The sequence below is a fragment of the Zootoca vivipara genome, chromosome 5 (genome assembly GCF_965207765.1).
Source record: "Zootoca vivipara chromosome 5, rZooViv2.hap1.1, whole genome shotgun sequence".
Classification (NCBI taxonomy): Eukaryota; Metazoa; Chordata; class Lepidosauria; order Squamata; family Lacertidae; genus Zootoca; species Zootoca vivipara.
Window position 1 is genome coordinate 56,356,266 of NC_142588.1, and position 23,497 is coordinate 56,379,762.

The 23,497-nt window shown below is 42.0% G+C and overlaps 1 protein-coding gene across 1 annotated transcript; it reads left to right on the forward strand.

Moving 5' to 3' along the window:
* The first annotated feature begins 6,289 nt into the window (after positions 1-6,289).
* On the forward strand, positions 6,290-21,789 carry TCTN3 (tectonic family member 3). Its single transcript, XM_035133867.3, has 14 exons — positions 6,290-6,581; positions 6,749-6,890; positions 8,103-8,224; positions 9,055-9,185; positions 9,825-9,933; positions 10,468-10,586; positions 11,282-11,317; positions 11,598-11,672; positions 11,997-12,122; positions 13,897-13,992; positions 14,866-14,963; positions 15,233-15,398; positions 16,041-16,166; positions 18,293-21,789. The coding sequence occupies exons 1-14, from the start codon at positions 6,341-6,343 to the stop codon at positions 18,518-18,520; spliced, it is 1,815 nt and encodes a 604-aa protein (XP_034989758.3). The 5' UTR covers positions 6,290-6,340; the 3' UTR covers positions 18,521-21,789.
* The last annotated feature ends 1,708 nt before the right edge of the window (positions 21,790-23,497 follow it).

Here is a 23,497-nt window from a genome sequence, read left to right on the forward strand (position 1 = left end):
CCAAGACAGAAATTGCTGTCTTGGCATCTAGAGTGTGGGCTTGTCCACACTTCTGCTTACCCCATGCTTTCTAGGAATGGGTCTGAGCGGTTCTGTGTTTGCCCCACAGCTTTCCCCTGGAAAACATGCTCTTCACCACTGCACAGGAACAAATAGCAACCTGCAGAAAACCTGATTCCTATTTGTGCAGAGGTAAAGAGGAGGTTTTACCAGGGGAACGTGGCAGGGCAAAAAGAAGGGGTGGGGGACAAGCCCTTAGTGTTTAGCAAAATATTGCCTGTAAGGAAGGATGCAATGCAGGGGATCACGAAAATCAGTGAGTTGCTAGAAATTGGGAATTGGATCTTGGAGCCTTCGTAACGTTCTCCATTTAAATTAGGGTTTCCAAACCAGCTGTTGTTAGACTACAACTCCCATCATCCCTAGCTAGCATAACCAGTGGTCATGGATGATGGGAATTGTAGTCCAAAAACAGCTGGTGACCCAAGTTTGGGAAACCCTGGTTTAAATTGATGGGCACATTAGAGGAGTTTAATAAGCTATTTCTTATTAAATATACAATAGGTCCTCTCTCTCTTTTAGTTACTTTCTCCCTTTGCTGCTACGGTATCTGTGCCTCCAGCTTGGGTTGTATACTCACATGCCTTGGGCTAATTGAGAAGCCTGTGATAAGTCACCACTTCTTATCTTTAGTTTCACCAGGGTTAGAATTAGCAACTCATGTATACACTAATCCAGGCATAGGCAAACTCGGCCCTCCAGATGTTTTGGGACTACAACTCCCATCATCCCTAGTTAACAGGACCAGTGGTCAGGGATGATGGAAATTGTAGTCCCAAAACATCTGGAGGGCCGAGTTTGCCTATGCCTGGACTAGTCTGTCTGGTAAGCCACTGGGGCTTCAGGATGGACAGTAAAGGGTCCCTAACCACCTGATCTGTAAGGGCAATTAGCTCCCCCAGGTAAGGCTGGAACTTCTCTTGGGCAACAAGTATCTACTGTGCTTCTGGACCTCTGATTCCTGGTTCCCATATACGGCACAGTGGCTGCTGATGCAGTGGTGCAGTGAAGACAGGATTTGGGACAGAAGCCCAGGGCCTTACTCAGCAGAATGAGCCAGAGTAGGGCCCCCCAATGTAGCAAGGTTGACTTACCAAATTTTGAGATTGGCATTAGCACCTTTCAATAATCCTGGAAGGTGTAAGATGCAAAAAGTGAAAAATCAGAGAGATTTCTGATCTGCTCCTGAAAGACAGAACCATCCGGATGGAATTATGGTGCTGGAGGAGACTCTTGAGAGTCCCATGGACTGCAAGAAGATCAAACCTATCCATTCTTAAGGAAATCAGCCCTGAGTGCTCACTGGAAGGACAGATCCTGAAGCTGAGGCTCCAATACTTTGGCCAGCTCATGAGAAGAGAAGACTTCCTGGAAAAAACCCTGATGTTGGGAAAAAATGAAGGCACAAGGAGAAGGAGACGACAGAGGACGAGATGGTTGGGCAGTGTTCTCGAAGCTACCAACATGAGTCTGACCAAACTGTGGGAGGCAGTGGAAGACAGGAGTGCCTGGTGTGCTCTGGTCCATGGTCACAAAGAGTCGGACACGACTAAATGACCAAACAACAACAACAACAACAAGGGGTGCTTGGACAGGTAGATCTCTAGAAAACTGGGTTTTTGAAGATACGTAGCATTTTATTCTCAGGTCCTTCTCTGCACATACTTGCCACTGCAAAAGCATGTGAGATAGCTCTTTCCATCGTGTCTCTTGACCATTAGCCAGTACCAAGACAACAACATTCCAAATATTTATGTCTTATCTTCTTGTAGACAGAACATAGCAACAAATGATGAGGAACATCTTCCAAAACTGCCTCATCGTGATCCTAAAATCCTCCATGCAGAATTGTAGAGGGCTTCTGCTGGAAACAAAATGTCAGGGCTTTTTGTTTGTCTGTGGAAGTATGTTCTTCTTTACATATACACAAACATTAAACAAACACATTCCACAAATGCTCACTGTTTCTGTATGTTAAAGTGCTTGAAAACATAAGAAGGGTGGGGGAGAAGAGCAATAAAGGGAGCAGGGAAGTGAGAAGGAAAATATATAGTGCACAGCCAAGACATATCATATCTAAAATATATTTTGTTCCTCTTAGACAGCTAAGAGGACAGTGTTCTCGAAGCTACGAACATGAGTTTGACCAAACTGTGGGAGGCAGTGCAAGACAGGAGTGCCTGGCGTGCTATGGTCCATGGAGTCACGAAGAGTCGGACACGACTAAACGACTAAACAACAACAGTCAGCTATACAGCGTTGTGACAAGCCATTGTTACCCCATGCTTTCCAATACATTTGCCTGTACTTTCCTTATCACAAAAACTCTGATTTGGGGGGAAGCGAGTTTGTTGCAGAAGACCTCCAAGTCAATTGTAATGGCAAAACCTGAATTGGCTGGTATCAAGATTGAATCAAAGCTTAAAATAGCATCAGCCTAGAAGTAGTCTTTGTGTTATGTATTCAGTGGTGTGTGTTTGCCTGCACTTGAGTCTGGACTAAGAATTTTGAGCTCCTGTTTCTTGGAGTTTGGGAAGGTTGCATCTAGTATAAAGTCCTTCAAACAAGATAAGTTAATTCTCTAATAATCTAATGTCAGAAAACCCGAATTTGTATCAGAGTGTGAAGGGAAAGGTTTTCTTACTGTCCTCAACTGAGTAATACTGTGCACAATTATAATCAGGAAAGGATCAAATACAAACTATCTGCCTAGGGTGAACCAAAATGTTATTGGCTGACTTAATGATAACACATTCTTGTTATTTTACAGCAAAGTGCTTGGAACCTTTTCCTTACCAGCTACCCATAAGAAGAGGCCCACTGCAAACATTTCCAGCATTGCCCACCTATGTATTTGTGAAGTACAGTATGGGGAAGTTGCAGTTGCAGGATCTGGGATATTATGAATGAATTGTGATCACCTTTAATATATTAAGTGCCTTTTAAAACTGGTACAGTATGTGCAATCTGTGTGTTGCACAGAAAGACCCAGAAATCCTTGTTGAATTTTGTGGTCACATAAGATTTTTGGGATGAAGGCAGATAGACCTCTAAGAATATAAATTAGACAAGGGAGAATATTCATTTTAACAACATTGGCTTTCTCTCATGAATGACTTCATAGTTTTCCACCGTGCCATGTCTAGAGTCGTTTGTTGTGTGGTTCGACACTGTTTGCACTTAACTGTGTTATTATTTTAGTTACTTATTACCGGTAAATTTCTATACTGCCCTTCACCTAAGGACCACAGAGGTTGGTTTACAACAGGCATCCCCAAACTTCGGCCCTCCAGATGTTTTGGCCTACAACTCCCATGATCCCTAGCTAACAGGACCAGTGGTCGGGGAAGATGGGAATTGTAGTCCAAAACATCTGGAGGGCCGAAGTTTGGGGATGCCTGGTTTACAATATAAAAACACAAAAATATGTAACATAGTAACAAACAAAAACAACCCCTCCCCCCCCGCCATAGATTGTTTAATTAGTCAAAGGCCTGGGAGAAGAGGAGTGTTTTTGCATGACAATTAAAAATATGCAATGAAGGTGCCTGGTAAGCCTCCCTGGGAAGACCATTCCACAAGCAGGGAGTCACTGCAGAAAAGGCTTGCTCTTTTGTGTTGCCACCCTCCAGACCTTTCATGGAATAGGCACACAAATAAGGGCCTCAGATGAAAGCAGGTAGTAAGCAAAAGTCAAACTTGTCTGTGGTTGTCTTGTTCTTGGAGAGACAGTTAGAAAGAAAAGGCCAGAGTTGATATTTAAGGTGTGTGTGAAGGAGAAGTTGGAGTCAGGCGGAAACCAGAGACAGACATTATTTCTTTCTGAATCCAAGGTTGTGGCTATGGAAGAAGTTGTGAGTCCTTCAATCATGGGCTCAGATTGTAGATATGTGTAAATAAACCATAAATACTAAAGACACCACAGGCTCCACTGTCCCTCATTCTGAGGAAATCAAACCCTTAGTGAGAGCCTAGAACCCCTGGAATTTTGCAGCACTCAGAGATTGAGGTGGCATGCAACACTATAAGGTAGCTTTTTGAGAGTGAAATGAGATGTTACAAGGTTAATTAAAAAGGAACATGGAAAAGAAGACAGTCTTAACCATGTTTCACACTGCATGTGGATCTAGAAAGTACTTTAAATTCTGGAGGGACATTCTGAAGTTCGATCAAGACAATTATTTTGGAAAGTCAAAATGGTGAAGGACAGTGAATAAGATTCCTGACGTGTGGTGTGTGTATATGGTCAGAAATCTTTTCTGCATGTTAACTGCATGTCAATGCTTTCCTAATCAGATGCTAGAAAGATCTGTTAAGAATTTCTGTAATTATGGGTGCATATTTTGCAATAGTTGCCTTAGCAAACATTAACACAGAAAGCTCAAGATGCACAAATTCAGTTTTAAAATTATACTTTGGCTGCTGCAGGATGAGACTGTATACAGACTCTGTCCTCTGCATACAGAACACATTTTCACAAATGAGAGTAGCCCTACTCTTCAGTTCATGATGTTTGCACATTTTCTGAAATCCACCCACTCATTTCGCAGAAGTAGAATTGAACAGCCTGTATACTTTTATAGGTCTGGTTTTGGTGACTCCTAGTGGTGCTAATGCGGGAAGACAAAGCCATACAAGTTTTGTCAAATCAAATGATAGACAGACAGAGACAGACAATCCATCTTATATTTAAAAAATAGCACGTTAGTGATTGCATCCTGCATTCAGAATAGGGTCTCACACATACCATTTTCTTAATTTGTATTGTGTGTTCCTGGTTAGCGATAGCTGCTGCACAACATGATGCTATAGTCTCCCTCCCCCAGTTAAAAGGAATTTCTAATGTATCCGTTCAGGATTTGTAGCAAAAAGCATGGGGTGGAACAAATCACACGGGCTATAAATGGAACATTCAAGGTGATTCCCCAAGCCTTATAACGAGAGCTCTGGATAACTGAGCACGTGCAGAAGCTTAACACTCCATATCCCTCTTTTGCAGATCTAGAGAGAGATTCTCCCTGTTTGAAGTTGTCTCAGGCATACTATTCATGCCCCAGATCAGCATCGCCCCGCTTGCTATTAACCCCCACCCCACCCCCCGCTCTGAACCTGGTCCCGTTTTCAAACCAGAATAGCCTCAGGTCCTCCTTCCCCATTCTAACCAGTTTCTCTGCTGCTCCCTGCTGGCGAATTACAAAAGCGTACAAACTCATACACACTATCGGGGTGCCAACTTGTATAAAATATTGGGGGAGTCCAGGTAAGTCTCACCCCGCATAATCAATCGCATGATGCAGCATAAGCACACTATTTGAATGGCAATGCCCATCAACGGGGAGGCCTGCCCCTCAAATATTTTAGGGGGGGGGGACGGGACGAAGGGACCTGCTCGGGCCCCTAGGAGTTGGCTCCTATGCGCAATGTGCATTTATCCCCAAAGTAGTTAACCCATCACTATACACTGCACCATCAACAAAGTAGAGTTCTTCCCAAGATTCTTCGCCGGCGGGGCGGGACGGGGGGTCGTGCTTTAAATGCAACCCCCAGCCAGATCCATCTCAGAGTTGCAGCGGGAAACGGCTGGTTAATACAGTACAACAAGCTTAAGTGTTGTTGTTTTTTACAGGGGATTTTTGGCGGGAAATGCAAACCAACATCGGCACCACCTCTGCAATCTTAACAGTGGACTGCAATACAACCCCTCCCCAAACCAGCGACGTAAGCTGTGTTGATATGGTCAGTGCTATTAAGAGAAAATTAAACCCTGCTGTTTGTTTGTTTTTGGCCAAATAAAAAGTAACAGTTTCAGAATAATATAGTAACAGCATACCAAATTACAACCTTGGTTCACTAAATATCAGATGCTATTTAAATATCCTAATCATCATTACCAAAGAGTGAGAAGCTGGAGGGATCCCTCCCTGTTAATATATTCCAATAAAGGAAACAAATCGGCTATTTTTTATATTGAAAAAAAAGTTTTAAAAAACATATATTCATAGGTTAACCCTGAGCTAGAGAATTAATTGCAGTCTGGTGCTAATTTCGTTTGTTGCTGCCTTTTGTTTGCTGTTTCCCAATCACAGCTACAGCAAAATTCAGCAAACAATTATCTACAAACTTCGGAGACTGCGCTTTCACTCCTCTCACTTCCTACTTCTATGGGTTTTTTTTACCGTTACGGATACACGGAAGCGGCTGAGGCGGACGTACTTCTTTTGCGCATATACGTCATGAACGTGCGACTACCGTTTCTTAGCAACGGGGCGATGCGTCCGCTATGGCCGCCGCCCAGCCAATGCTCTCGTTGCTGCTCCTGTTGTTGGTCGCGGCGTCGGGGAAGGCGAAGCCCCGGGATGAAAACAGCACTCTAGAAGCAGAGGAAACGTCCACGAATGAGACGAGCCCCAGTGAGGCGCCCACCAGTGAGGAAGCGTCCACGAATGAGACGAGCCCCAGTGAGGCGCCCACCAGTGAGGCGGCCGAAGTCCAGAGGAAAGAGAGACTCGACCCCAGAGCTGGTGAGGGAGGGAGAGGCTGAGGGTGAACCGGGGCAGCGGGTTCCCTAAAGGCAATATGTGAATAACCCTCCCCCCCCCGCCCTCCCCGTTTAGGCGATACTTTACCGAGTCCACTCCGTTTCTCAGTTCACAGTCTCCAGTTCTAACTCTTTCTCTGTCCCCCACAGGCGCTTCTTCGTCCATCTGCCCCTGTGACCTGCACCCAGGCTTCTGCGACCTCAACTGCTGCTGTGATTCAAGCTGTGGCTCAGATTGTAGCACAGGGGGCCCTGAATGTCCCTTCTCTTTTTGTCTTCCAGGCAGCACCAGGTGAAATGCATGGGCACAATTTTATCTTCACAGTGTGTTAAGACATGGGGGTGGCCTGGGATCTGAATGAGTCTGCTAGCTTCATTCAGCCAGGGTGCTTGGTGGTGGCAGTGGTCAGGTCCATGAGTACTGTTTGAGTGGATAGGAGATTTGCACCCCTATGCTGGAGAATTCCGACAGGAGCAATAAACACATTAGTGAAAGAGTAAGAATGTAAGCTTTAGTATGTTCTGCCCTGAAGGTCTCTAAGTGTCGTCTAAGAAAAAGGCATGAGTACTGTATGTCCAACTTGTTTGTAGACAACTTGCAAGCAGAGTTACAGGGAAAGGTTAAGTGAGAGTACCCCTTTATCTTGTGTCCTATAAAGATGTGGGAAGGGGAAAGCTTCTAATATTGCTGCCTTTGTTTTTCTTTTACAAATGTTGAGGGCATGCTAGTAGTTTAGAAGTAAAGCCCATGTGTTGCATGTCTCAAATTGAAGCCATGGTATCTCTGGATAACAAAATCTCAGGTAGCTGGGCTAGGAAAGACCTCTGCATGAGTGTTGAAGCTCCATCACCATTCAAGATAGATATTATTTGTCAATGATGGTAGCACCCAGCTCCAGAGCTGTCCCAGCTCACTTGGTCAACAGAGTACAGGATTGCTTATAGTTGCCTATAAGCAGGGATACTGCCAGCCAAATCCCAATTCTCATGCCTTATAGCTTCAGCCAGTCACCCTGCTTGACCTCCCAAGCACTTCAAACTAGTAGCATAGATCAAATGATCCGGGGGGGGGGGGGTACTGTGAGTGTGTCAAGAAACTAGTATTGCTTAAAATCCTAATTAGGCAGTTCATTTTAAAGGAATTATTTTTTAAAAAGAAAGGAGGGAGAGAGCAAGTATGCACAATCACAACAAAAATAAAATACTTAAGCAAAATAATGGTCTAACTAATCCTATACTAGGCAAACTTAACATAGTAAAATTTGCCCTTATGGTGACCTCTGATGCTGATAGCTTCTCAAGTTTGTTACAGGATGGATGACAAACTGATGCAGGGACCATATCAATATGCACAGTGTCTTATATTCTGATGGTTTTGAGTGACAGATTGCTAGGCCAGCCAACCACAGAATAGGCAAGTGCTTCAGGAAACATATTATTGAGTTTTGTTTGCTTAAATAACACTCCTGTGGTATGGTTTTGTGTGCTTTTGTTTTCTTATTAGGGCTGTGAGTCAGGTGTGTGTGGAAAAATCCACAATTTTCCAAAATAACACCCCTTACCGTACTGATGTCCTTCCTGGTCCTGGTGGATGTGTATTGCTGTTCTGTGTGGAGCTAAATGATCGTAAGTTTAGATCAGTATCCAGGTTGCTATTCTGTTTGGTCAAGGTTCTTCTCTGAAGCTGATTTTAAAAATAGAAGTGCAGATTGTACTTGCTAATTTGCATTTATATAGGGCAGATAACGAACTGTTCATTTATATGTATATTTTTTCCTTTTAGAGCAAGGATAGAGGTTTGCTTCATAAAAGCTGGTGACATCCTGTTGCCAAGTGGAATAAAAAAAATCCTTCAGTAGCACCTTAAAGACCAACTAAGTTTTTATTTTGGTATGAGCTTTCGTGTGCATGCACACTTCTTCAGATACTTGTTGCCAAGTGGGTTAGGCTCTGAGCCATGTAACTCTGCCTACTTTGTTTCTGAACTGTCTACAATTCCCTTACTAATATCGAAGTTGCAATTATGTACACTATTTGGTGATCCACAGAGTGTGACACAAGGTGCTGTCTTCATTCATCTACTCCCCAAGAGCCTTTTGCATGATTTTGTCATTATTCTGAGAAGCAGGCCTCCCCAGTGTTTGTGCATTGTACACCCAGTGCAATGAGTAAAAGGGAGCATCCTGTAGTAGCAGAGCAAGAAAATATTGTACTAGGATAATAAAACCTCTGATCCTGACGTCTGTTGAGATTGCAGTCATTCAGTATTTTTGTGCCCTCTAACAGAAAGTGGAGGAAAAAACTTTAACAAGCACCAAGTCCTATAGCTTGCCTTGAAAAATCCTTCCCTCTAGGAGTTTGATAGATTTGCAAAGGGGAATGAGATTTAATTTTAACACTCTGATGTTTTGGTTGCACTTATCCCCACCCCCACCCCCCTGCAATTCTACATATAGCAAAGCTGAACTATTTACAGCAGCCACAGGTGGTTACAAAAGTCAACTTTCCAGCACTTTCAGCACAATATGGAGGGTCGTCTTTCAACTTGCCTGATCAAGTTCTGTCATCACCACCTGCCTTTTACCGGGTGAGTTAGCCTCAAGTTATCAAGGATTTTCTCTTGAGGTTTTTGTGGTGAGAATGCTGCTTCTAGAAAATCTAGACAGAATATCTAGACAGAAGAGGTCAGGGTTAAGTTTTCCTTTTCAGTCTCCATACTTCCTCTATGGATGAAGCCTTCCTAGTAACTTACAATAAGGTTCCAGGCTCAATTCTTAGCATATCTGGTTAGGGCTGGGAGAGGCTCCTTACTGAAACTGTCTATGTAGACAATACTGAACTAGCTGGACCAGTTGTCTCATAAGGCAGCATCCTGTGTTCCTAAGTTTATTTAAATATTCATCCTCATGCAGTAGAATAGATGATTATGGGCCTCTCTTGTGTGTGCTTTGCTCTGAGTGATTCCTTTTCAGCTCTGGGTGGTATTATTTCGGGTAGTTTTTAATGTTTTATTATGTTTTTATATGTGTTGTAAGCGGCACAGAGTGGCTGGGACAACCCAACCAGATGGGTGGGTTATAAATAATAAAATTATTATTCTTCAACTAAGCTTTACTCACAGTAGACCTACTGGCATTAATCAACATAACTAAGTTAGGTTCATTCATTTTAGTGGATCTACTTTGAATGAAACGTGGTTGAATAACACCCTCTGTTTTTATTTCAGGTGGGGGATCCTATACAGACTTACTTTGCTGCATCATCTGTATTAAGTATACTCAAACAACCAGTGGGCATTGGAACCAGCCAACTTTGCATAGATGAGAATCCTGCTGGTGAGCATGGGCACTTCAGCCAAGTCCTGACATCTGCTCCACAAACTTCATTGGAGTTCAGTGCCGAGTAATTGTTTTTAGCAGCTAATGAGTTTTTTGCCTTCCTGCTGTACAATAGCAAATATAAAGGAGTTCCTCTCTTTCTTGCTGTCTGACAAGTGGGGTGGTGGTGATAGAGAGGGAGTTTACAATAGAGTGCACAGTGCATAACATTTTTGTTTCAACCTGTGATATGATCTGCTTTCCAATACAATATGCAACTTAATATTATTTTGAAAGAGCCTCTCAGTGCTGCCAGCAGCATTTAAAATACTTCTCTCTCTTGAGGTAAAGAAGCAGGTAATATAGTCTAAGATGGGCAACATGGGTTCCAAAGGCAGTGACTAAAGAGTTGGGAGTTCTGAATTAAGACATACACACACATGGCACGTTACAGGTTGGATTGCCCAGTTGACTGCATTTGTGGATTCCTGTGCATTAGGATGACATTTACTGCTTGTCCCTACCCCTTTATGTGACTTGTTAATTACTTAGGTTTCCTGGAGAGCAAAAACACAAGCTGCATTCGGATCCTTACTGACTTAACAAGCAGCTGCACCACTGACCCTGCACTGGATGCAGCTTCATACTACCGTGGCTTCAGTGTGCTGAAGGTAATTCTTTTTATTTTACTATTTTGGTATAGTATTGGTTATCTTTCCTAATTCAAGTATGTTTCTACATTTCCTAAGCACATTTGAGTCTTCTGCTTCCTTGCCAAATGAAGAATAGGTTTTAAAATATTTATTTTTAATGTCAAAACAATTGATATTGACAGCCATATGTCAGGAATGCTTTGATGGTGTTTCCTGCTTGGCTGGGGGTTGGACTGGATGGCCCTTGTGGTCTCTTCCAATTCTGTGATTCTGATATTTCTGTTGGCCTACTACAGGCATAAAGAGTATTTGGGGCATACAAATTAAGAGATTTTTCCTAATTAATGTCCAACAAAAATAAGAACCCCCACTGTAAAAAAAGCTACTGGAAACAAAAGCAAAACAATGGGATTTACAAGAAAGAGGTTTATTGATCCAACACATTTTGAACTCTACTTCAGGGAAATTCAGATGTGCTACCTGAATTTCTGAATTTTGAATTATTGTTCTCTGAATTTCCCTGAAGAAGAACCAATAGGGTTCAAATTTTGTTGTAGCAATAAACCTTTCCCTTGCCTGTTCCTAAATAATGCCTCATCCCCAATAGATAAAAGAACACTGCAAAGAAGACAAGACTGTAAGATTGGGTTCAAAGGTTTGTAAATCATAATTTTGTGCAGACACTAAAGTATAGCTGGCTTTTCATTTTTCAGGTCCCAGTCAACATGACTATTTTCCAACCGATACAGGTGAGATTTTAGTTTGTTTCTGCCTAGTGATAATTTTGAAACACAATCTAGAAAATGGACGGGGAAGGAAATAAGTGTTGTAAAGATGTTAGTTTATGTGTATATGGTCTCAAGGGAATGCTTAAGTTCCCCGCTGCAAGTAGCAGAATAGTTGTGAGGATTATTTTTTGTGAAGTGGGTTGGAAATTTTGAATGCCACTGGTCTAAGATGACTTCGGATAGATTATGTGGGTGAAGATAAATACGATATGAGAACTGAAAATATATTTCGTGTCTCCAGGTCAACATCATCCCTGTTTCACAGCCTGCATCTCCTTCACTGAGTGGTAGCACGTGCCACAATGTTGTTTCTGAGGTATCATTAGTTCTGCAAGTGCGGTCCTCATTAGTAGAAGTGTGGGGAGGTGTAAAAAGTAAAGGTAAAGGGACCCCTGATCATTAGGTCCAGTCGCGGACGACTCCAGGGTTACGGCACTCATCTCGCTTTACTGGCCAAGGGAGCCGGTGTACAGCTTCTGGGTCATGTGGCCAGCATGACTAAGCCGCTTCTGGCGAACCAGAGCAGCACACGGAAATGCTGTTTACCTTCCCGCCGGAGCAGTACCTATTTATCTACTTGTACTTTGACATGCTTTCCTAAGTTCATACCTTCTCACTGACATGTATGTCATACTTTTAGGTGAGCTATGAGGTGGAGTTCAATGGGATTCATGGAATTCAGAAAGTGTCTGTTCAATTCAAAGTTGCCAGTATATCTGGGAATCCAAGGGCCACACTGCAGCAGCACTTTTCTCTTCATTTTGGGGTCAGTGTTTGTTCTTATATGCATTCTTGGACTGTGGGGGAAAGGGTTGGGCTGGGGCCATTGTGTACAACTGGATTATTTGCTGTGTTATGAGCCCAAGGAGAATGGAACCCAGAGTCAGTATTCTACTGTCATGGGCCTCAATGGTGGTGCTGTTGTGGAAGTGAGATGGCTACTCTGAAACACAAAACAGGCTTGCAAGTGTGGCTCCATATTTATTTCTTGGCTGTATGTGGTCAAAGAAAGGATTGAGTTTCTGCTGCAGAACAATTGTGATGGCGTAGAAGTCGAGGTTCTTCTCAAGGCTGTCAAAGTCTCAGGCTGCTGCACTGAAGAAGCATTTTCTAAGTCTGACATCAAGTTAGAGAAGTCTCCATCACTTTGAATCACTTTGATAAAAAGTGATGCAAATTTATTTTGTAGCTAGGGAAAGGAAGCTAACAGTGATTTGAAATGGCATGCCAAACATTTCTAAATGGACATAGGTCTTGCATGCACTGAAAGGGGAAAGGTACAATGTTTTGGAAACTTATTTTGTCTAGTTGGTTAACATCAGCAGTTCTAAGAAGATTCTGTGTTTGTAATGTTCAATCTGTACAGAATCTGTGCACTTCGTCTAGTACACTTTTAGCTTTGCCTGTAATCTTATATTCTGATCAGCTCTTACACAAACTGTGGTGATGGAGTGGTAAACAGACTGGAAAGTATTTAAATTGTTTTTTTTCCTCCTTCCATCTGCTAAATTTGTCTCTCACTTTGAGTACCTGTCAAGCAATCACATAAACAACAGAGTAAAGCAGATGAATAGGCAACCAATTGCTTAAAATGGTATTAGTCTCATAATCTCACTTCCTGTAATACCAGTTATTTGTGTAAAAAAATGCTATGTCTGCCTCATGACTTATTTTGGAGAGTGGAGTGCCATAGTAGAGACCATAGTCTGAGCCTATGTGACTGATAAGAGTCATGAAGACAGTGCAGAGGAGATAGGAGTATGAATTTCTGGGCAAACTATACTCTTCTCTTTCCCTCTGCATCAAACACAAACTAATCATCCTCATTCATTGCCTTTCCTTGCCACTTTTTCTCTTCTGCCTATGTCAGTAATTCTCCAATTGCTTAGAGAATGAAAGATGTGCCACAGATGCTGACTTCGCATACTTATTCCTTGTCTAAAAGACATGTAGCCTTTCCTATAAATCACACACACCTATGAAAGGAAATAATGCTGTAAGTTGCTCATCTATTAACTTTGACGTAATCGTGACTAAAGCAGAACGTGAGGGCAACATAATTTCTTCTCTTGCTTTTCACTAGGGAAGAGACTTCTTGCAAATCTCTGCAAAACTGTTTCCACTGTTATCCTGCAAATTGCTGCTTACATTACTTGTTGCCTTATAACATCACATGGGAGCAGCTGCATCATGCAAGGATTCCTGCCTGGGGTTTTAGCCAGTGTTCTTTTTTATTTCCATTTCATTCACATGTCTGACAGTGCCCCAAGATTATCTATAATCCATCACTGTGGTGTTGGGTCAGTGGATTCATGTATGGTACTTCTATGCACTATTATAGGATTTTAGTATGTGTAATGAAAAAAAAGGCCCCCTTCGTCTGGCATGAGTGGGCTTAGCTCCCAGCTCCCACTTCTTTGGCAAGTCAATCCTAACCATTAGGCCAGGTTTGAATTTTGTCCCTTGCTAATTATTGTATTTCAAAGTACGTACAGATGATGGTATAATAAGGTTGATGTAATTTATTTTGTCTCTTGCAGAGCAGGAGCCCTTCTCTCACCAAACAGAGAAGTGGGAACCCTGGATATATTATAGGAGCACCACTGATAGTTCTGTATAATGGCACCCAGCAGCATGTATCCTTTCTGGCACTGTGTTTGATCTAGTATCTATACCAGGAGTCTTAGATGATTGTAGAGCTGTATAGAGGATTTTGACCTCACCCACTGTTCTTCATATCAATGCATATATTAATACATATGTGAATGCCCTGTGAGAACCATGTCCAGAATTAATGCTCTTGACCTGAGTAACCATCTCCCCCTTTTAACTACAAATGAGAGCATCCCACAGAGCTATCTGCAATGTATTATTTGATCTGCTGGCCACAGATTTTATTAAAACGCTGTAGGCTGGTGTGGTAATGTGTATATGCAATTATATACTTCTTTGTTTATTCCTGCGCTTGGCATTTCAATTGTTTTCAGGTCTATGCAACATCCTTTTGTTTTTTAGTTTTTGGATCCAATAGAAAGAACATGTGGATGAGCCCAGCTGTTCAGTTAAGATGTTGCCATGAGTTAATTATGGGTTATAAACGGCCTGTGAATGGTTCTTGGAGATGAGGTGGTCTTTTATATGTCCCACCATAATACCCAAGACTGAGCAAGTGAGAATGTATTCTCTTTGCTGTTCATGTGCTGCATTTAATCACTGGCAAAAGTGTTGAGGTGTTCATGTTTGTCTGCCTTTTCTTCATTAAATTTTATTAAATTAAAACCATTTGTCTTAAAATAGTTCAGATTATTTATCAGTAGTTGATATTTTCCAAACCTTTAGGATGAGTATGAGTTAAAATGTAAACAAATGATTGTGTACATCTGTACACACCATATTGGAGTTGTGTACATATGTACACACTTGGAGTTGCTTTCTATCCATGAGACCGAAGACAGTTTCTCTGGTTTCCATTGTATTCTAGTTTAGTTTCCTGACACCGCTGTCCTCAGATAACTATTTTACAGAATCAAGTTGATGGTCAGTGCTCAGCAACTAAAAGGCATAAAGTACAGTTTAGAGAGAATGTGAGGACAAGCTGCCAGTTCAGGTAATATTCCTCATATTCTCTTGAATGTTTACACTCTTTGAACAGACTTGTATAGACAGCCAAATTTTGTAAATCAGAGCTGACTATTCACTGCTTAGCACATAAACTAAGGAACTTGGCAAGGGATAATTATAACCTCTCACCAAATGTACCTCCATTGAAGAACTGGTTTAGACATGTTCCAGTTTAGTAATTCCTGAGAAGTAATGTAAAGGTAATGTGTTTCTGAATGGTGGTTAAGTTTCACTGACATGAGACTTGATTTTCAGTGTACCCTTCAAGCTGGAGGAAGCAAACTGTAGCTATTTCCAAGAGACACTATACCAAGCCTTCGAGGGAACATACAACTTAGGCGGTTTGGCCATAACTGGCAATGCTGACCCAAGCCGTCCAGGAGAGCGGACCAACATCTTCATCCAGGGGTGCAAAATGCAGGTAATATGCAGAGAGGCAGAGTAGCTAGCTTTGTATCTGACATCCTATTGTAAGCTTTGCCACAGCACCTGAAGGATGAAAGGGCAACCATCTACCCTCTAGAAGAAACTTCCCTCTAACCGTGTCATGCTGGAGCACATTGTGTTTTGCCAAGACCAGTGGCACATTCACAGGTCCCTACTGTATTCACATAGAACTTCCTTCAACTGGGCCATAAGTCTTTTGCCTCCTTTTGTTCCTCCCAATGAAAGGAGAAGTAGCTGTAGAAACATCATGTTCTGTATCCCCATGCAATTCTGACTACCTCTGAGATGTCACTCTCTTCATGAGAACACAAAAGAGCCTGTTAGATCAGGACAATGGCCCATCTAGTCCAGCATCCTCTTCTTATAGTGGCCAATCAGATGCAAGCAGGATTCCAGCACAAGGGCACTCTCCCCTCCTGTGGTTTCCAGCAACTGGTATTCAGAAGCATACTGCCTCCAACTGTGGAGGCAGAGTATAGCCATGTTTTGCTCCATATTTGAGCACAGATTTAGCAGTAATTCTGAGCCTTCCCCTTTGCACTGTTGATTACTCAGCAGGATTACAGCTCTTTGGGAGTTCTCTTATTTAATTTAGAATTTTCCCTTTTCTTTCTAGGATGGGGATTGTATGGTTCCCATTTCCCTGAAGATCCAAGTGATATGGGCCCACGTAGGCCTCCTGTCTAATCCGCAAGCTCAAATATTGGGAGCACGATACCATTATCTCTGCAAATCTCTGAAGGTCTGTCACAAATAATGTCTTAGGGCTGTTTTCTGTTTCTTTGGAGCATTTCAGGTGTAATGCAAAGTGTATGAGCTATAGTGAGTTCACACATTTGACCTCTTTTGTGCACAGAGAAGATTGAAAGCCAAATCCGATTTTAAACTAGCCAGAGCTCACTGTTGCATCTGAACTCAATGAATTCTGGTTTGTTCAAACTCTGAGTAGTTCAAACAAGCTAGGATCGAACAGTGGTTTATTATTCTGATTTGTTCACTACATAGTGTTTGAACCTACCAGAGTTGCCCTGTTTCAGGAACTTGCTTAGTTAAAAACTAGAAGCGGATGCTTCCTATAATCTTCTCTGACACATGCCAGAGGAGAAAGGGGAGACCAAGACTTAATGTGGTTTGTACACATAAGGCTAAACCAGGGGCCAGATCTTTCTCTCCCTCCCTACCCCGCAGGCCAACTTTGACAATTGGGCAGGACCACCTAAAGCAAGAGGGTGACCAAGCAGGATGAATATCCCATGCATCAACTTATGCTTTGGGTAGTTCAGTCCTGCTTTCTTCAGGGATCAGCTGTACTAGTAGCTCATAGAATTGTAGTTGGAAGGGATCATGAGGAGCATCTAGTCCAGGGGTAGTCAACCTTTTTATACCTACCACCCAATAATGCATCTTTCTTGATGGTAAATTTTCCTTACCGCCCACCAGGGCTCGATGGAAGGAGGAATTAGCTTGTGCCATAGAACCCCCTACCACCCACCTAGAATCCTGAAACGCCCACTAGTGGGCGGTATGGACCAGGTTGACAACCCCTGATCTAGTCCAGCTCCCTGCAGTGCAGGAATCTTGCCCAACACGGGGCTCAAACTCACGGCCCTGAGATTAAGAGTCTCATGCTCTACTGACTGAACTGTCTGATGTTTGAGGGGAAGTGACCTGGTGGGCTGAATGAGGAGGCCTGGTGGGTCACATTTGGCCTGGAGGCTGGAGGTTCTCCACCCCTTGGCTGAACCATAGTTTAGCAATAAATCTGAACCAGCCCAATGAATTACAGTGGTACCTTGGTTCTCAAACTTAATCCGTTCTGGAAGTCCATTCCAAATCAGTAGCTGAACTGGGTTCCACACAGCCACAAAAACAAATTAACCAAAAAAAAGCCTCAAAAACAAAAACACAAAATAGCAAAAACAAGAGTGCCAAACTTAATCTGTTCCAGAAGTCTGTTTGACTTCTGAAATGTTCAAAAACCAAGGTGCAGCTTCTGATTGGTGCAGGCACCCCGGAAACAATAGCCGACAGCCGCATGGGACGTTTGGCTTCCGAAAAACGTTCAAAAATCAGAACACTTCCGGGTTTTTGACGTTTGGGAACCAAGGTGTTTGAGAACCAAGGTACCACTTTATTTCACTATTACTTATTAACTGTCTTCCAAGGTAAAGTAAAAATGATTGTAACAAATAAGAACTCATACTACTTAACCAGAATTTTAGGAAATATTAGGAGATCAGTGAAAAAGCCTGCTCCTGTCCACTGGAGCATGAGGGAAGACTATAGGAGTTGTATAGGATTAATCTGCTACATTGACGGAGAGAGCTGCAAGCCAAGAGACTAGTTCTCTGTGTAGTGCAATACCACCTATTGCCACTGTGGAGCTCATGAGGGAAGCCAGCTCCTGCTCCTATCCACAGCCAGAAGGAGGAGGCTAAACAGGTGATAGAATAATTTTAATAGCTGTGTGTCAGGAGGTCCAGTGGGTGGGGGGGTGGTCTCTAGGCTCTGTGTTCTTCACTTCTGTGCCTGTTCGTGCATCACAAAGAAAGGACAGGTTTGCAGCTGTCAGTGGTAAGGTGAAAGGGGAGCTGGTGGTGGGAAATAATAGCTATAGAAATGGATATTGCTTTTCTTTTCAGTTCCATTTGCTGTAGAGTAGCCCCACTCTCCTATTTTGAGAGACAGCAAGGAAAAACATGTCATGTCACAAGCCCAAGACAATTGTCTCAGGCTTCCCTTTCATGTTCAGGCAACGGCTCTGAATTACGATGGGCTAGTGTAAGAGGCCTGTGGAGCAATTTGCTGTGAGGTAGGAACCAAGCAAGGCTCTGTACATTCTAAAATGATAGTTTGTTTTTCTTCCAGTCCATCGGCAACGTGGTGAACATGTTGCCTTTGACAACTGCAGTTGCCTTCACGGATGCTACTAAATGGCCAGAGCCACCCCGCAGTCAGCCCAGAGCCTATTGGAAGCTTCCATTTGATTTCTTCTTCCCTTTTAAAGTGGCATTGAGTGGAGCTGTGAGCAGCTCAGGCAGCCTACCTGGTACTCTGCTGGTGACATTAACATTTTGTAAATTACTTGTCTCATGAATGTCTTTTTTATAAGAAGAACAAGATCTGCAAGAGCCATATTGGCATTGCTTGTATTACCTAGCATTGCTTGCTATGAAGTGACTGAATCAGAATGGATGCACTCTTGGGGGGAAGCGTGTTTCAGAAACAGTCTCCTCCTAATGGAGGGTACAGAGTGGAAACTGCGCGTCGTATGACTATGGTGCTTGTAGTCAAGTCTAGGAACCTCTGTACATCACTATCTGGGCTTGTGGTAACCTGTTGAAAACTCACCAGCCCATGGTGAGCTGGTCAAATGCACATACCACACATGAATTTGGTATTCAGCTCATGAGGGTAAGTGCTAAAAGTTGTGCCATATGTGACGTGCCATGCCTCTTTATGGATGTCTTTCTTTACTCCACAAGACAGACCCTCTGGCCATCAATCTAGTGAAGAAAGAGGTGGGACCCAATGTGACGTGGGCACTCTTCCTCTTCATTCTGGAGCTTTTGAGCCTCTTCTATGAATCCCCTTACATTCCCCCAAAACCCTTGCCAGTGTGGAAGTGCTTGAGGACGATCTCAGGCTGCTTTAGATCTCAGTCAAGGAAAAAGCTCCCAATCACAAACTCTGACATAGTATTTATTGAAGAAAATACTAGAAGTAGAAAGTCCTATAGCTTTCAGTCTGTTTTCCCTTGTCTGTTGTTAGGGGGAAACTTGGGACACTTGATAACTCACAACTTTGTAAATGAAAGAAACTATTTTATCTTAATGGATTGTCATTAAAAACTAATATCATTCCTCTTTTCCTGATAAAACAATCACGCCTTTCATGACTCACTTCGATAATACCTGTCTCTTACCTTTATACTACTAACTATGGCAGGCTTTCCTAGAGGAGTCAAACTGGGACACGATTACTGAAAAAGAAATCTCTCCACAATCACTGAGGATACAAAGCTACACTGATGCTAAATGTCCTTTTATGTTATAGAACTTATGCACACTTGTGTATTAACTATGGGAGCTTGGGAAGTGGGCTTTAATTTTAGGAGCGTTGCAACCTATGTCCTACTGACGAGTTCTTCCCTAATATATTACACGTTAAGCAGCAGCCTTAATAAAGCCAGTGTATAAAAAATTAAGTATTTTGTGGGGGCATCTTGTTATAATTACTCTGCCTATCTGCGTCTGATGTGGGACAAATATAATTTCTGTTCTGCTTTATTGCTTGACAGCATATGGGGCTGTTTAGCAGATTTCAGTAATGATACCTTTCATGTCCAAGTAATCGGTGTAGGCCTGTCCTAACATAGTTGCTTCTTAGCATTTCCCTGCAATACAATAGAATTATAGTTTCTTCCAGCATCTGGAAAAATGTATAATACCTATTTGTTATTAAATAACAACCATCTTTTTTTCTTTTCTTTTTTAAAACACCCTGTGAGTGCAATTTTTATACATGTCTGCTCAGAAGTAAGTCCCGTGGAGTTCAATGGTTCTTACTCTCAGGTTCAATAGTTGCAAAATTGAAGCCTAAATTAAGGATGCCTATGAGAGGTAGAGGGACCCATTGTCATGGGATAATAATGGTATTGCCTTTACAGTATACATCTCAAGTCTACTAATTCCAGGTAGCCGTCTACTTTTGTAGCCCTTATGAGGCAGTAAAAGCTTAGCGAGAGGCATTGCCAATGGGGAATGGAGCAAAATGACATGCTATATCTTTATAATATGTCTCATACCAAATAATCCAACTAGCTTGAACTTTTGTTGCTCAAAATATGTCCACTATGATCAGATGAAGAGTGACCTTCAAGCCTATGGTTTCAGAGTTGCCTTGAATCTTGAGGTAGTGACCCTACCCTGTCAACTCTAAAATAAGGACACTTTAGGAAAAATTAGCCTCAAAGTCCAAGTAGGAGGACTAGTAATTTACAGCTTTCCAGTTGGAGTGTGATATGAAATCACATGTGATAATGCCTTGGCCCAGTTCCTTGCTTGTCTGTCCTCATGTCACCTGGGGTCCTGGCAAAAAAAGAGCACTGTGAAAATGTGTTTCTTGGGCTGCTTGTGTGGGTGGCAAAAAATTATAGGTTTTGTCCCCTAACATGGAAGATGAAGCAAGCTTGTTTTCTCCTGCTCTGGAGTCTAGGGCCCTAACCAATGGATTCAAGTTACAGGAAAGGAGGTTCCGACTAAACATCAGGAAGAACTTTCTGATAGTAAGAATTATTTGACAGTGGAACAGACTCCCACGAGACTTAGTGGACTCTGTTTCCTTGGGGGTTTTTAAAGTAGAAGTTAGAGAGCCCGTCTGTCATGTATGCTTTAATTGAAATGCTGCATTGAGGAGTTTGGGGTCCCTTCCAACTCTATAGTTCTTTTTCCACGGAAATATCACTGAACATACCACAAATAAGGGTGCAGACTGCACCTCAGATCAAATTCCACCCCTAGTTTTGGATTTCTTCATCTGAAAAGTAGTAAGTAGTACCTTGTAAATGTGTTAAGGGTTTTATCTGCAAAGTCCTTCTAAGTGTATCTCAGCTGCTTTTTCTTGTGTGTGATCGTCCCTCAGCATACTTTGGTTCAGAGTATATGATGCTAAGTGGGGCTCACTTGGAGGCAAGGTTCTCTGAAAGACTTGTGTAAGCTGCTCTGAGCTTCCCAAAAGAAAGATGAAGATACTGTAAATAAAAATTTCAGCATTGGATAATATTAAGGAATGAAGAATGATTTACTTCAAAGGTTTAACAACCTTTGTTCTAACAAAGTGGAAACGTGAGATTGACAATTCTTAAGTCAGATGAAATTTATGCTGAAGGAGTATTTTTAAAAAGTTTAAAAAGGAAAAATCTGATATTGACACTATTTTAAGGTATATATATATATATATTACATTTTCTGGTGGATGAAAAGTATAGGACAAACTCAATTTTTATTATGAACCTTTATGGTAGTTATCTGCAGAAATTGTCTTTGTTTGGTGTTGGAAATCTCCATCTGTACCAACCATAGCAAACTGGCTGGCAACTGTCTTAGGTACTGCATACATGGAAAAAATGGGTAACTGTTAGCTACAGAGATCCAGTGTTGCAGAAATAGAAACTTGGTGTGTGTGTGTGGGTGTGTGTGTGTTTGTGTGTGTGTTTGTGTGTGTGTGTGTGACTGGAACCAGATTCTGGATTTAGGCTGACTTGACTAAGTGGTGCTGATGTGAATGACTTGCTTGCTTCTTACTTTGTGTCTCTTTTGTAAACATTGTATTTGATTTAAATAAAAAAAGAACACTATACCCTTTCCACTGCAGTCACATTATGTTTGATTCCACTTATTTTTCTTTTAAAAGCTGGCTAATTTCAATTCTGTAGGCAGTCTATTTCATAAATAACTTCAGTGCAGGTGGGGCTTCTGTGGGTGAGATGTTCTTTGTAGGAGCAGATTCTCTCCCCCCCCCCCCCCGTTGTTTTTCACCCTTATCAAAATGTAGTTTCTAGTAGGAGGCTGTCAGTGTCCCCCTATTTAGTATAAAGTCACACCACTGGGCAGACTCATATTCACACGGTGAGAGGTAGATGCTTAAAGAACCTTCACACTCCTATGAAAGTCTCATAAAGCTCTGTCTTGGCAAACCATAAGAACCCATTCTGTCTCCTTAATTCACTTTCAGCAGTCATTTGCACATATATTCCTAGAAGTGGCCTTTAAGGAACATTTAGGCCATGTGCTGTACTTTCTTGACCATGTTTAGTCAGAAGTAAGAGAATGCCTACAAGTGACACTGCTTAGGATTGCAGCCCTGACTATATGCTGCTCCATGCATCTTAGTTTTATGGTTTGTGTTTTAGGGTCTTGGCTGCGCAGCACCCATATCTGAGTACTGATTGTAAGGAGCACATGATTCCTGTGTGAGCCCCAGCTGTATAGTGCATTTTGCCCGTCTGGGCTTTGGCTTCACAGAGCATGCAATAACAAAGTCCAGCTTTGTTGACTTTAGGTGTTTAAGCATGAGGCCAACTCCCTAATGGATAACTCTTAGGAACAAGCTGTTTCCTGACCTGCCCCTGAATGTCTCCAGAAAGAAGCCTGGACCCTTTTGTTTTGCCATGTTCCTTTTTAATTATTTTTTTAAAAAAACCTGTTCTGATAGAACAATATATGACAATGTTACAATACGATAATATCTGCTTAAGGTCAAGTGCATAGGTCCAAATTGTCACTCTGTCTTCTCACTTGGGGGGTGGGGGGTATGACAGCTGAACTGAGTCGGATACAAAATATACTTGAAAGGGACTGTCCCTTCATTTGTTTTGAAGCACAAAGTTCCAATTTGGGAGAGAGACAGATATTGCATTTGTCCTTGTGAGACTAAATTCTGCTGCAAATTCCTTGTGTGCTGAGCAAAGAGGGACAGGACAAAGTTCTTAATCTCTGCTTTGCCCCACTTCTCCCAGCAAGACACTTCCAGTGGAAAGGTTGAAAAGCAAAGGAAGTAGCCTCCTGACTTTCAGGACTTTTTTGTGCAAGTAGTAAATTAGTAACTCCTTTTCTTTCCTATCTCAAGGTGGGTTACAACATGTCTTAACATTTTAAACTTACATTTTTATCCCACTTTAAAAAAGTGAACAAATGTTACAAATTATAACCTATTTGAGGTAGGGTAGTCTGCACAATGTCACCCAATAAGATTTATAATGGAGCAAGGATATGCACTTGGATTTTACAGACTAAAATTATATTTTGTCTGCTATTCTGTATTGTACTAAGGGAAGCCATAGCAACAAGCAAAAAATCCACTTTCTGAATTAACACACAAAACAAAATGCATACATTACTAACATAAACGTGGGATGGAGAATGATTACTAATACTCTGAAAAATCAATATGAAGCAACATATAAAGTGGCAGGGGGAGGCTGAGAGCATCTTTTCTCTCTTACCTGACCACATTCCAAAATATGTTTCAGAAAGGTAAGGCCCATATGGTCCCTAAGTGATGCTGCTCTCA

Bases quoted from the DNA above. Each gene is read 5' to 3' on its own strand.
- TCTN3 (XM_035133867.3), top strand. From the start codon at position 6,341: ATGGCCGCCGCCCAGCCAATGCTCTCGTTGCTGCTCCTGTTGTTGGTC. The intron at 11,318-11,597 runs GTGAGATTTTAG...TCGTGTCTCCAG, and splicing joins CTATTTTCCAACCGATACAG to GTCAACATCATCCCTGTTTC. The intron at 15,399-16,040 runs GTAATATGCAGA...TTTTCTTTCTAG, and splicing joins TCCAGGGGTGCAAAATGCAG to GATGGGGATTGTATGGTTCC.